At 38.7% G+C, this 14,612-nt stretch overlaps 1 protein-coding gene across 1 annotated transcript in view; it reads right to left on the bottom strand.

The window, feature by feature from the left end:
* The window catches only part of SLC26A4 (solute carrier family 26 member 4), a 55,241-nt gene extending 41,208 nt beyond the window's left edge, over positions 1-14,033 (bottom strand). The window contains exons 1-6 of the mRNA XM_031938760.1: positions 13,984-14,033; positions 13,097-13,252; positions 11,510-11,649; positions 8,545-8,655; positions 5,593-5,777; positions 3,902-4,066 (exon numbers count right to left, since the gene is read on the bottom strand). Coding sequence (XP_031794620.1) covers positions 3,902-4,066; positions 5,593-5,777; positions 8,545-8,655; positions 11,510-11,649; positions 13,097-13,251 — 756 coding nt within the window. The 5' untranslated portion in view covers position 13,252; positions 13,984-14,033. The remainder of the gene's footprint in view (positions 1-3,901; positions 4,067-5,592; positions 5,778-8,544; positions 8,656-11,509; positions 11,650-13,096; positions 13,253-13,983) is intronic.
* Between the last annotated feature and the right edge of the window lie 579 nt (positions 14,034-14,612).

Below are 14,612 nucleotides of genomic sequence, written 5' to 3'. Positions count from 1 at the left end.
GGTTGAAAGCTATGAACAAGCAGATTTCTAGGAAAGAAATCTAAAGTATTTATAGCCATGAAAAAATGTTCCTCTAATAAATACTGATTAGAGGAATTTGTTAGAGGAAAATATTATTTATTAGAGGAAAACAACTCTAAGGTTCCACCTCATGAAAAGCGGAAAAATGACAAATTTTGGAGAAGCTATGGGAAAACTGGTACACTGAAGCATTGTTGGTGGAGTAGTGAATAGCACTAACCATTCTAGAAAGTAATATATCAAAAAGGCATTAACTTGTAACATCTTTTGACCTAGCAATTAGATTAATAGTCCTTTATCCTAAAGAGATCAAAGAAAAAAAGGCCACATCTGTCCTAAAATATATATATATAGTAGTTCTTTTTTGCAATGGCAAAGAACTGGAAACTCAAGAGATGCTCTACTGAGTGAACAGATTGTAGTAGATAAATGTAATTACTGTGCTATAAAAAGCCAAAGAGAGATAGTTTCAGAGAAACTTTCAAGAATTCATATGGAGTGAAATGAGCAGAACCAAAAGAACAAATTTTTTTATATTATACTGCATTAATAATTCTGAAAAACTTAAGAACTTAAGAACTCTGATTATACAATATTGAAGCATGGTTTCAGAAGATTAATGATAAAGAATGTTGTTCATTTCATGACAATGAAGTCACAGGATAATATTTAGTATGATATAGTTAAAGATATTTGGATTTGGCCAATGTGAGAATTTGTTTTCCCTGACAAAGGTTTGTATTTCTTTTTCTTTTCTTTTTCTCCAAGGTGGAAACAGGGAGGTAAGAGAAATAAAAAGTCCTTGATAACTAAAAAAAAAAAACCTATAACTTTAAAAAAGAGACTGTGGACTTTATTTACATACTAATCACGATGAAAAGTAGCAGTGTGCCATAGCAGATTGACAGATAACCAACTTTTGAAGACAGACAGGAAATCTGGTTTCTGATATATACTAATTATATAACTAGGGATAATGTCATTTACCCCTTCAATACCCTCAAAGAACATTAAGTTGCATAGTGGGTACTTTTCTACATTGGTAAAAGATATTTCTTCAAGTGTCCCATGGCAATGAAATTACAGTTCTGATGCTCTTCAAAATGAATAAGATGGGGCAGTTAGGTTGTCCAGTGGATAGAGCACCTGCCCTGAAGTCAGAAGAATCTAAGTTCAAATCTGACCTCAGGCACATTACATTCCGACCCGTGTGACCCTGGGCAAGTCACTTAACCCCAATTGCCTAGCAAAAACAAAATAAACAAAATGAGCAAGATGCATAGAAATAATTTTGAATTATAGCCAAGGCACTCTTTTTTGTTTTTAATCATTCCCTTGGGAAATTTCTGAGGAAAGTTTCTCAAAGTGTCTCCTTTATCTTTCTTTTTCACCCCGCTTCTAGTTTTTCTAGTATTTTTGAATTGCATTTTAAAAGATATTTCCCCTCATTCAAGTCTCATATTTCTTCTTCAATTTCTTTGTCTTCATTATGTTTTGCTGTCACTATTGTAGGACACAAAACTCATGATGAAAGAGAGGGATGAGGAGATGGAGAGAAATAACAAAGAGAAGAAAAAGAGAAAAGATACAGAAAAAGAGAGGGGGGAGAAAGAGAGGAAAGGGGAAGAAAGAGAGGGAAAAAGAGAAAGAGAGAAAGGGAGGGGAGGGAGGCAAAGAGAGTGAGAGCGAGAGAGTGAAAGAGAGAGAGAAAGAGAAAAAGAGAGAGGAGGAAAAAGGAAGGGGGAAGAAAGAGAGAGAGAGAGAGAGAGACAAAGTTAAAATTAGTCACATTCCTGAAGAAAATCTCTCATAACAATCTTCCAGTTTTCCCTTAAGGAAACAACCACTCCTTTGGATTTGTAGAAGGAGTCTGGGGTGAATGATCCTGACCTGATAACATCAGATGCAAAGTTCTATTCTCCAAAGTTACCTAACTCACAAAAGATATTTTGAAAGGGCTTCGAAGCCTCCCGATTCACATCAGAAGAATACACCCTTATTCAGTAAGATTAAATACCTCCATCCAACCTCAATAAAGAGGAGGACACCAGGTGAAAAATGGACTTGTATGGAAAGGAAGGAAAATAAATGTGAAAATAAGAGTAGGATCAATAAGTGCCCAGAGACATTTGTAGTCTGGCCATCACACTTCCTTTCTGAGCTGTTGTTCCCAACTAGCTCACATAAACCACTAAGCCTACGTAATAAATCTATCCAATGTAGGCACAATCTTATTCTTGTTTTAGTGCCCATCTCTTTGTTCAAAAGGCATCTGTAATCATGCCATGTTTGAAATGAAGTTCCTGGAGACAAAGTGTTTTCTATTTGCCAGACATCTGCGGTCATAAGAGATTGGACTGTTAAAGACACCTGGATAGTCAGGCAGGACAGAGATCAGCGAATGGCCTCCTCCTAAGTTTATAAACAGGGCAATATCCTGAGTTCAGAAGCCAGGGGATTTAGGAACAGAGACAAGCTGACCTGAAGACTATGACAGGGAGATAAGTGAGGGGTTAGAAGAATGAAAGAGTAAACCAGAATTAGGCAGTGTAGAAGTTATGTAGATATGCTGAACTGGGGAAACTGCAAGAGTTTTCAAGCACCCAGGCTTCCCAATGAAACAAAAATCCCTTATTTTTAACACTAACAATCTGTTGGTGATGCTACATCACACTGAATTATGTATTATCCTAGTCTCTCTGCCACATGAATGACAATGGATAGATGCACATTGGGCATAAATAGATCATAATGATCAAATATCTGTATTATAGTTAATTACATGAAAGAATTTCTTGTATGACTGGAAATGGAGTTGGATCAATCACGTAACACAAGTTGGTAATAACCAACTTGTGCATAAATGATCTTTTCACATTAAGAGACCTCAAAGATCACAATACCCTGAGAGAATATCTGGGATTATAAGCAAAGAGTCATCATAAGAAGAACATAAAAGAACAAAAGAGTTGTGATCTCCAGAAACCCACAATTGATGAAATTACCAATTTATTGAAGCAATGCCCCAAATAGACACAGATAAAGAGTCAAATAAAACAGTAAAAAAACCAGCTACTCCTCTTTCTGATTAAACCATTTCTGTCTGTTACTCGCCGGTCTTTAGGGTTATTTTGGATTCTTTCCTTCCCATCACTTCTCATATACAATCAGTTATCGAGTCATATTTTCCTATCTGCCCTTCTTTGTGCTCCATTGCCTTCTCTCTACTCCCATATCCCGGGATGGTTGCATAAGACTACTCAAGTCTTCCTGTCTCTACCCTCTCCCACCTCATCCATTCCTTCCTTTGGGACAGTCCTGAGCAGCCCTCACCCCAGAGGAACTGGTCTTCTCTGAACATAGCCTGCATCCAAACTAAACTGCCAAGCTTTGCTACTGCAGAGAGCACAACTCCCTTGGACCGGCCACATTGTTTGAATGTCAAATGTATGCTGGCTAAAAAGACTATTTTCTGTAGATTTCACACAGGGCAAGTGTTCTGAGGGTGGTCAGAAAAGGCAATACAAAGGCCCTCTTAAGATCTCTTTTAAGAACATTAGAATTGTTTGTATGACATGGGAGACACTGGCACAGGACTGCCCAGCATCTGAGAAAAGTGCTATGCTCTGAGAGCAAAGCAGAATTAAATTAGCTGAGAAGACATGCAAGTATATTGGATTTAACATATATCGTAACATATTTAACATGTATTGGACTACCTGCCATCTAGGGGAGGGGATGGGGGGAAACAGGGGAAAAATTGGAACAAAAGGTTTGGCAATTGTCAATAATGTAAAATTACCCATGCATATAACTTCTAAATAAAAAGCTATAATAAAAAAATAAAATAAAATAAAAATAACAAAGCAAAAATACTCACATATATTATTGAGAGGACACCATTATAATTTTTTGTAGATATATTGAGAACAATTTTCACTTGTGAGACAAGTACTTGAAAGGCAGCTGCTGTTGTGAATCCTCCTACTAATGGATCTGCGAGATATCGAACGATGAACCCAATCTGCAAGCCTCCTAATACCAACTAATATAGAGAGAAAGAAAAATAAATAAAGTTCAATGGTTCTTCCCTGGTAGACAGTTAATAAGTTTGAGACAGGTCTTTTGTGGCTTAGCATTGATTAGCAGTCCTTTTACTATACTGTGCTACAGACTCATATCTGGAAATAATATTGTCCTTATACATACATACATACATACATAAAAAATATATATATATATATATATATACATATATATATATATATATATCCCCAGCACCTAGTCCAGTACTTGGCACATAGTAAGAGCTTGATAAATATTTGCATTAAAAGATATGTCATTTCAAAGAGAAGATCTAATTCAGTTCCAATTGATCAATGATGGACAGAAGCAGCTACACCCAAGAAAAGGAACACTGGGAAATGAATGTAAACTGTTTGCATTTTTGTTTTTCTTCCCAGGTTATTTTTACCTTCTGAATCCAATTCTCCCTGTGCAATAAAAGAACTGTTCGGTTCTGCACGCATATATTGTATCTAAGATATATTGTGACATATTTAACATGTATAGTACTGCTTGCCAGCTGGGGGAAGGAGTGGAGGGAGGGAAGGAGGGGAAAAGTCGGAACAGAAGTGAATGCAAGGGATAATGTTTTAAAAGTTACCTATGCATATATTCTGTCAATAAAAAGTTATAATTATTAAAAAAAAAAGATATGTCAGTTATCTCACAACTCTGTGAAATAGGTTTTTCAGGTATTATTCTCCCCATTTCATAGGCAAAGTGAGACTCAGAAAAGCTAAATGACTGAGCCATACTATTAGTCGTAAAAATGACCGATTTTTGTGAAGGGTATTCTGAAAATCTTACTGCAATGTTAAGCTGAAGTGCAATTTTAAGTTTTGAAAGATTAAACACTACTATTAAATTTAATAGATTACACAGATCAGACATGTTGTTTAGTCCTTAAAGTTCACATACATTATCATTTTATCTTTATAACAACCATGCGAGGCAAATCTTTACAAATATTACACCCATTCTACAGGTAAAGAAATTGAGGCTTAGGGAATAGGTGAATACCAGCTATGGTAAGAACATAATATGTCAAAGAGAAATCTTAAACAAGCCCTCCATCATATTTCCAGGAAGGGTAAGAAGCAGGATTCAAACATAGGTCCAGTAATAAGCTATGGTGATTTGATGACAATCCATATCACATCCAATACAAAAATAGCTGTACAAAACCAAATAGAATTTTTGTTCTGGACCTGTGATTTCATTAGTGTGGTATGGAAATCCCTTCAACCAACAATGTTGGTAACTCATCTGTAACTTAATTTTTAACTTTTTAAAAAATATTTTACTCTACTTTTGGTGAGACAATTGAGGTTAATTGACTTGCCAAGGGTCACATAGCTGTTAATTGTCTGTTAATTGTTAATTGTTAATTGCCCGAGGCTGCATTTAAACTCTGACCCTTCATTCACTATATCTTGGTAACTGTCCAGTATTGTTATTTAATAAATTAATCATGACTTAAATGTATTTGCCATAAAGATACATTACCTGTATAATGCCTACTAAAACAGTGAGGGTGCTGGCAATTAAAACTCTCTGTGCATCCCTGGCAGCAAAGTCTATTCCGGTAACGTTGTGTTCTGTACCATTAGAATTCATTATGATAAAATGTTCATCAGGAGCCATGCTTAGCACAAATGATCCCACCATCAAACTGACCACCGGGAAGGGTCCTGGAAATTACAGTAATTAACTTGTTATTAGCCAATTAAAAAATTACAAATAGCTATCAGCATTATGTCAAATAACCAGCATCTTAGTTAAGAAAAAATATTGTTCCTGCAGCCAAAAAAATCAAATACCCAATGCTCCAAGTCACCTACCTACATTAATGTTTTCACTTTGTTTTATAATATGCTTATTTCCTTCCCATGAGCTCACTTTCATTCTGTGTTTTAATCTGTCTGGGGATGAGTTAGCCTAGTGCCTTGTTCAGTTTTTCAGGGTACAAAATAAGATAATGAGCAATGAGGAGAGTACAATTTGTTTGTTTTCTTTTTACCATGAAGATAAACTTTCAATCTAAAAATCCAGAACTAGAAAAAAACTTAAAGAAAATGAACCCACAGCTTTCTTTTCCCTAACCAGTTGTTTAACTACTAAATTCTTTGTCCGAAAATAGATAATTCATCTCTTTTTGTGGGTTGTTCCCCATTTGGGGGTTTCTTGGCAGAGATACTGGAGTGGTTTGCCATTCCTTCTACAATTTATTTTTCCAGATTAGCAAACTGAGGCAAACAGAGTTCAGTGATTTGACCATGGTCACACGGCTAGGAAGTATCTGAGGCCAGATTTAAATTCAGGAAGATGGCTTCTTGATTCCAAATCTGTTCATTGTGCTACCTAGCTATCCCAGTTTACACCTATTATGCACTTCATTAAAAAACACTTTCCAAATTTGCAATAGCCCAATACAGAAGAGTATGTGCAAAGGTATAGAGACAGAAAATTATAAAGTATATTTAGGGAATAGCAAAAAGTTCAAATTGGCTAATAAGAAATAAGATTCTTAAAAGTCACAATTTTGATACCATAAGAGGACCTAGTATTCAATCTTAGCAATATTGTTTTAGGCAAATCACATTTTCTGGGCCTCTGTTAACTCATATGTAAAATGAACGGGTTGGCCTAAATGGTCCCTAAAACCTAACTCTAAACATATAGTTTTTCTAACTTCAAGAGGTTAAATTCTATTTGTTAGGCAATTGAAGCTATTATTAGGAAATGGCATCGTTAGACTGTTGCTTTAAAATATTAAGTTGGCAGAACTACCAATAAAGACTGGAGATGAAAAAAATCAATCATCAATATTTGAGTTCTGCTATATGCCAGCACTATACTAAATACCGAAGATGCAAAAAGAAGAAAAAGACAGCTTCTGCCCTCAAGGAAAATGAAAAGAAAAGCAAGCAAGAAAATGTTAAAGAAATCCAGATAACAGAAGGCCAAATGTACAGTGATGATAGTATGTATGGCTTTCAAAGGAGAAGCTACATACAAATGATTTTAGAAATATAAAGATTTGACAAAATCAGGAAGGGAGTGGAGAGCAGAGTCAGGGATAATTCCAAGATTTTTACTGTGGATGACTAGGAAGAATAGTGGTGCCATTAATAGAACCAAGAAATTCAACAGTGAAAAATGGGAAAGTTGTTGAGTTAGTTTGGGACATACTGAATTTGGAATGACAAAGAATTAGTCAGGTGATGACATACAACAAGCTGGCAGGAATCTGAGTAGCTTTATTTATTTATTTATTTAATTGCTTAAGATCAGCATTAATATTTTATTTACTAGAACATTTTTTCAAAATAAAATTTAAAAATTTAAAAATAAAAATAAAAATTTAAAAACAAGAAGGATGACGCCCTTTTTGGAGTTACACTAAGGGAAAGAGCTAAACCTAGCTTCAAAAATTGTTTTAGTCAAACTTCACTTCACTTTTTAAAAAATTGTACCACTCTTTATCTCATCTCCTTAGGTTGTAGCCTGATCAATAACCTTTTTGATGAAATGCTACCCCTGTGTCTAGTGCTGTGCTAGGTGCAGAACAAGAGTCCCTTTCCTTCCACTCCACATTTCTCACATCTGTCCACTTCTCTCTGTTTACACTGTAACAACCTACTTCAGGTCCTCATGCATCCCCCACGGGTTACTGCAATAGCTTGCAGTCCAGTCTTCCCACTTCCAGCCTAATTGTCTTTGATTTACCCTTAGTATTGTAGTCACAACAATCTCTCTTACCAATAGATCTACTCACTTAAAAAGTGGGAACTTTATAAAAAATTGGTAACACAGTTTATGCAAGTTACCTAAGAAATGCGCAAATACTCCACTAAATGGTAGCTTGACTTATGTCCCAGGATGTGGGAGCAAAATTGATTAGGCCAGCCAAACTTTAGGCATCTGGGCTGGAAGCTCAGATTGATAGGGGTGGGATGTTGTGAACCAGCCCTACTCCTCCCACAACTCCCACTGAACCAGATGACTCACTCAAATTCTATCTCCTCCAAGAAGTTTTCCCTAATCCCAGTCAATAATGATTTTTTCCCTTGGTCCTCATGTGACACTCAGCTTCACAATTCTAATGTACTTATGGAATACTGTGTATTTTAGATTTCACTATGTTTTTGTTTTCTACTCCTGGGTTTCAAAAGGAATATCTTTTTGATATTTGAAAGGCTAGTTTTCATTTTTTTCAATTTTCCCACTTCTTAATTAGTTCTATTGAAGTAGGAAATTCTATTACTTCTTTCAACATGTGTTGCATTTCCAAACCAAATAATTACCAGTTTCATAAATAGAAACAATACAAACTAATTTGACTGTCACTAAAAACCAGTCAACTGAAAACCAAAAGAAAATTCCCAGAACTGACTTATTCCCCAAATTTTCAACTGTCCACGTTAAACTAATACACAGAGAAATATTCATAATTACCAATTGAGAGGTGCCTTGATGTTCCAAAGATAAAATATGTCAAGATGGGAAAGAAAGCCGAGTAAAGACCATATCCAACAGGAATTGCAGCCAATAGTGCATATGCCATACCTGAAAGTACATCCAAAATAGTTTAATTTACAAACATTTAAAAGTTGGTATTATACATATCTTCTATGCCTGAAAAAGTGTTTTCTACCAATAATAATTCTCACTAGTCTCTTTTAATATTTTTTCCAATTACATGTAAAAACAATTTTTTTTACAGTCATTTCTGAAATTGAGTTCCAAATTCTCCCTCCCTTCTTCTCCTCCTCCCTCACTGAGAAGGCAAACAATTTGATATAGGTAATACAAGTGTAGTCATGCAAAACATATTCCTATATATTGTCAAAGAAAATAAACCCCTCCAAAAACCAAGAAAAACAAAGTTTAAAAAAATGTTTTGATCTCTACTGAGACTCCATCAGTTTTTTTTTTCTAAAAATGGAAATCATTTTTCATCAATTCCTTCAGAATTGTCTTGGATTATTGAATTTCTGAAAATAATTAAGTTATGTATATAGTTGTTCATCATATAGTATTACTATGTACAATGTTCTTACTTTACTCATTCATTTAATGTAAATATTTTCAGGTTTTTCTGAAATCATCTTGCTGCTCACGTCTTTAGAGCACAATAACATCCCATCAAAATTATATACCACAACTTATTCAGTCATTCCCCAATTGATGAGCATTCTCTTCTCACAAGTCTCAATAAACCTTTATCTACATAAAACTTTGTGGGTATGTTGGATATATGGTCCAGAGCTGTGATTTCATTGATGATAAATTGCTTGTATGGAAATTCCCTCCATTAGAGCAGATTGTTGAGTCCTCTATAACTGAAAATATTAGTGATCCTCTAAGACCCGGAAAAGTTAAGTAATTGGTCCAAAAAAATAGAAAGGTTTCTCATTTCTTTCCACATCACTACATGAGCTCATAAGATCCTGGATCTAGAGCTGGACAGGAGTTTACAGACTACTTGGTTCAACCCTCTTCATTTTAAACATTGAAGTAACTGAAGCTCAGAGGGATTGTACAGGTCAGTAATCAGAGATAAGGTTTGAACCCAGGTTGCTCTGGAATTCAGTGCCTCTATGAAAGTTAAAATTTAAACCCACCTCCTCCTAACTCCATGAATGATCTTCTATCATTTGTATTACTAAAAAAAATCCAATCTGACTAAAATATAGGTTGCATTTAAATATATTACCTATTCAACTGATTGACTAAATTATTAATAAATTTAATCATTTAACTGGTTAAGGAGTTAGAGAAGTTAATCCAATTCTTTGAATTGATTAGTTAACTTAATTCAAATGGTCTAACCAGTTTTGCAGATGAACACACACTTGTGGCTGAGTTCAATCCTCTTCTATGAGCCCAATTACTGTTACCAAGTTCCAGTTCCCTTCCTAAGGAGGAAAAAATTTTATCTCTAGGCAAAAAGGAAAAACACCCAATTGAACATGACAGAAATGCTGCCTAAACTTGTAGGAAAAATTATAGGTGAGAAGAGTTTAAAAATGTGCCTCAAAAAACCAGGTCCTTTCTAGATTAAATTCCATCAGCCCTGTCATCCCAAGAATACCAAAAATCTTTGCACAGTCTTTTTTTTTTTTTTAATTTGTTTTTTTCTTGTACAGTCTTGACATTTTCCCCAGGCAGTTCACACTCACAAGCATGTGCCTGGAGGGACTATGCATCACAGATCCTCAGTACAGAACCTGGAGCACCTCCATGTATATTTAATCTTTGGTTAAATGTTTCCTGGTTGGGCAAAAGTTTTTTTCTAGCTTAATTCCCCAATTCTACTTATCAAGTGAAGAAGAAAAAAATCTAGCAATTCATGGCATCAAATGACATAGAAATTTTATCCTTATATCATCCAAAATATAGAATATTATATAGAATACAGTATTCTAAAACATGTGGAATAGGAAAGTGACTACCAAAAAAAATGTTCTTCTCAGGTAGCATTGCTATTCTAATATTTTGCAATGATCTTTTTTGTAGATAGATTTAATTTAAATGAATTTTAATTGAAGAACTAATTCAAGACTGAAACTTGATTGTTCTATGTCCTGAAGCTCTTAAACTTTGTAGAATTTTTAGGATATGGTAAAATGGTAATAACAACTTCCATTGCTATGAAATCTCCATTTTTGAGGTTTTCAATGTGCTTTTCTTGTAGTAACTCTGGAGACAAAAGGTGATATTGCAAACTTAGCTATTAGACATCTTCAAAAGAGAGAAAGTAGCAACTTTTTTTTGTGCATGTATTCAAGCATGGAATCAGAGATCTTTATCCTCTAGTAAAAGCAACTGGTATTTCCCTATTTAACAGATTTTTTCCCCCTCCCTTCCAATGGGATTTCATTTTTAAATTTATAATAAAAAGTCAGTATTGATAATAAGGTTAGTTTTTATATAAATTCACTTTTCAGAAACAACTTGACTGGTGGTCTATCGATCTAGAGATGAGGAACGAGGGTAGGGAAGAGAGTAGGTGGAAAATTCTGAGGCAGTTTGGAATAATGGAAGAGTTGGACCAAGTAAGTTAAAAAATACCACCTCTATTCCTACTAGCTGTGTGACTTCAAGTAAATCACTCAGCCTCTGATTCCTCATTTGTAAAATGGAGTTAATGGCAATACCTCACAGTTTTCTTGTAAGCCTTAAATGATTACCTATGCTTGGAAAACTTTGCTCTTTACATTGTTTACCTAATAGTCTCTGTGTATCGGGGCCATAAGGCTGGGTGGATTAGAAATGCTTCTCTTTTTTTGTGTTTTGTATTTTTTCTTAAAATCTCTAAGAATAAAATTGAGTTCCTTAACTGTGGGTATGGAGTTACAGTGATTATATGAAGTTCTGTGAAATTATTACGAACAGACATTAAAAAGTCAATCCTTACCTTGCAAAGTGGCCACAAACCCAGTGCTAATCCCAGAAATTGTGTCACTAAGTAGCCATTCTTTTACCCGGTATTTGGGTAGCCACTCCAAGATGGGGAAAAAGGACTTTAGCAGCCGAACAGTCCTTTTTCTGGAACAACTAAAATGAGAGAAAATCAGGTTTTTAATCTAACTCTGAGAAAAACCCGTCTTCCAAATTGGGAAGAAATAATAACCCAATCTCTATTAAAAATGTGTTTCACCAATTAAAAGTACATCACTGAAGTTTTCATCGTGCATTTGTCAAGAACTACTTCAGTCATGGAATCACAGACTCCCTGAATGTCAGAATTGATAGGCAGTTGAACACAAGGTGGGGCAGCATAAAACACATGTGCAAAAGTATCTTTTTTATGAGATCATGATTCCAGGACTGGAAAGATACATAAGCTATTCATTCCTGACCGTACAGTTTATAAGTAAGAAAACTGAGGCCTGAAAATGTTGGACTTGCCCAGATTCACACCAGTGATAAGTGAGTCAAGAATTCGACTAGGGCCGAGACTAAAGAAGCCAGGGCTCTTCCAATTGCAGCCGATTTTTTCTTTTAAAAAAAAAAAAAAAATTCCAATAGTTTGTAGTCGTCTCGCTAATAGGAAATAAGTTTTGACATTTCTAACCCCGGCGCCTACTTTTTCCCTTTAAGTAAACTTGCTTTGTGTATCTTGGCACAAAACACTACCTTTCTGTCAGTTTTTACAAGATTCCAAGCTTGATGAATCGCTTAAGTGACTTCCATGTCATTGTCCCTTGCAACGTTCCTTTTCTTTTAGAATCTGGCAATAGTTCAGTTTTTTTCTATTTATTCCACTGGCTTAAGGATTGTCTGTTTAGATTTAATTCATCGATTGAGTTTCCGGGTTTGACTGGATAGTCTTAGTCTCAAATCCCTCCCTGCGATTCTGGAACCACTTTCTAATTATATGGTGCCATTCAGACCCTAAAAATTCTCAAGCCACAGAGTGTAGAGAGAGACTCAAGGCTGGGGGAACGGATAGGAACTTATTTAGCCCTCCTCGGCCCAAGGACTCCCGGTCAGGTGATTGTCCTAGTGACTCCCCTCCCTCGGGGTGGATTTCTCTTAAAAACCCTCAACCTTGTCTCCCGCCAGGTCCTCAGAAAGGGACGGGAACCGGGCTAAAGAAGACACCGCTGTTTCGGGGAAAACTCGGGCGGCGGGAGGCAGCCCGAGGAGGGCGCGGGGGAGAGGAGACACCGGCCCGAGGAGGGCGCGGGGGAGAGGAGACACCGGCCCGCGGGGCCAAGGAGGGAGAGGGGAAGGGAGCCTCCCGAAAGGTGCGAGAGCAGACAGTCCCCGGGATCAGTTCCCGGAACAGCAAGAACGCGGAATGAGATGTCTAACAGAACAAAAGACTCAGCCCGCGGCCGAGACGCCCGAGGGAGGCGCACAGGGAAGGGCAAACTGGTCTCGGCGCGGCCCCCCGCCAGCCGGCTCTCATCCGGGAGGGCCGCGGGCCCTGCCCCGGCGCGAAGCGCCTGCGGCTCCCGTCCCGCAGCGCGCGGGCCGGGGGATGGAGTCCCGCTACCTGCAGCATTTGGCCAGCTTGTCGCGGACGGTCCGGCGCTCGCGCAGCTGCCGCTCGTACTGCTCCAGGAAAGAGAGCTCGCTGTAGACAGGCCTCGAGACCACATAGTTTCTGTACTCCGGCAGCTCCGGGTCCAACCTGCCTGAAGCTGCCATCCTGGGGGAGGAAAAGGGGAGGTGGGGAGTGAGGGGGAAGGAGGAGAGGGACGCAGGCGGGCAAAGTGACCGTCCTTTAGCGCCGCTCCGGAGAGCCGGGGCCTCTCCCTCCTTCCCCACGCCTTTCACACCCCCAAAAAGGAAGGCCCGGGGGGACCGGGCAGCACCGAGAGCGCATCTTTGGCGGGCTGTCTCCCCCCCCCCCCCCCCCCCCCGCCCCGATACTTTCCCTCGCGGCGTCCCCTTCCCCATTCTGGACCAACGAGGCGCTGTCCGGGTCCTGAAATGTCTAAGTCAGCCGGCGGACTCTGGAGAAGTGCGGGCTGAGGGACTGGCTACCAAGCGGAGTATTAAGGAAAGGACGGCACGCAGAAGTTACCGTCCAGCCCACTCCCACAAACCGACTCAAGCCCCCAGCAGAGCGGAGGGCACCCCAGGGAACAGACAGACGTGGAATCTGCTAGCGGACAAAGAAGTCAGCCCCCCAGAAAGTCGCTCTCTTGGGAGCCTCCTTCCCAAAGCTGTAGTACTCCCCCCGCCCTGCTTTCTCCTCCTACCTCACCGGCTTTAGCCCGGCTTCGCTAGTTCTGGAAGAAAGTGGCCCGCACTCACTCGCCAGAAGAGTCTGGGATGCTTTTATTTCAGCTCCCTTCACCTTTTTCCCTCTCACCCACCCACCTTCCGCGAAGGCTGCGGGAGCCCTGCTCTCTACTGGACAGTCAGGGATCTCACCTGCTCCTGAGACTGCCCCTCCCGGAATGTCCCTGGGGATAGGCCCCGAAGGTGCTTTTATTTCGTGTGCACTAGGCGGTCGGATGTTTATTTACAGAGAAACAGATTTCTGGGTTGAAAAGGACAGAGCCCCCACCCAAGGCCGCTTCCACTCCCCTGCCTAAGGGGGAAAGATCCTGCCCCTCCTTCCCTTCCAGGCAGTGTGTACCTGACCCTACCTTTAGCTTTTCCCTAGTTGTTAGTCAGAGTTTCCCCTCCAGGTTCAGGACTTGGAAACCCTACCAGACGCTGGGGGGCCCTCGTTCGAGATGGCAAGATAAAGCGAATGTTCAACGTACAAGAGCCGCTTTTCTCCCAGGCTCCATCTTTTTCTGGACTTTCTCACCCAGGGAGACTGGCACCAAGAGGTGAAGTGAAGCCGGTTGACAAAAAGGAAAGTCTAGGAAAATTTTTTTTTTTCTTTTTGGAGTTTGGGTCACAGAATCAGATAATTTCAGAACTGCGCCCTAAGGATCACTTAGTCAGATCCCTTCATTTAAAAAAGATATCAGTCACGGCTTGGCTATCTTTCTCTGTGTACACACACACACACAGACACACACACACACACACAGACACAATATGTTAAT

This window comes from Sarcophilus harrisii, chromosome 5, assembly GCF_902635505.1.
Source record: "Sarcophilus harrisii chromosome 5, mSarHar1.11, whole genome shotgun sequence".
Taxonomy (NCBI): Eukaryota; Metazoa; Chordata; class Mammalia; order Dasyuromorphia; family Dasyuridae; genus Sarcophilus; species Sarcophilus harrisii.
This window is presented reverse-complemented; position numbering and strand designations above follow the sequence as displayed.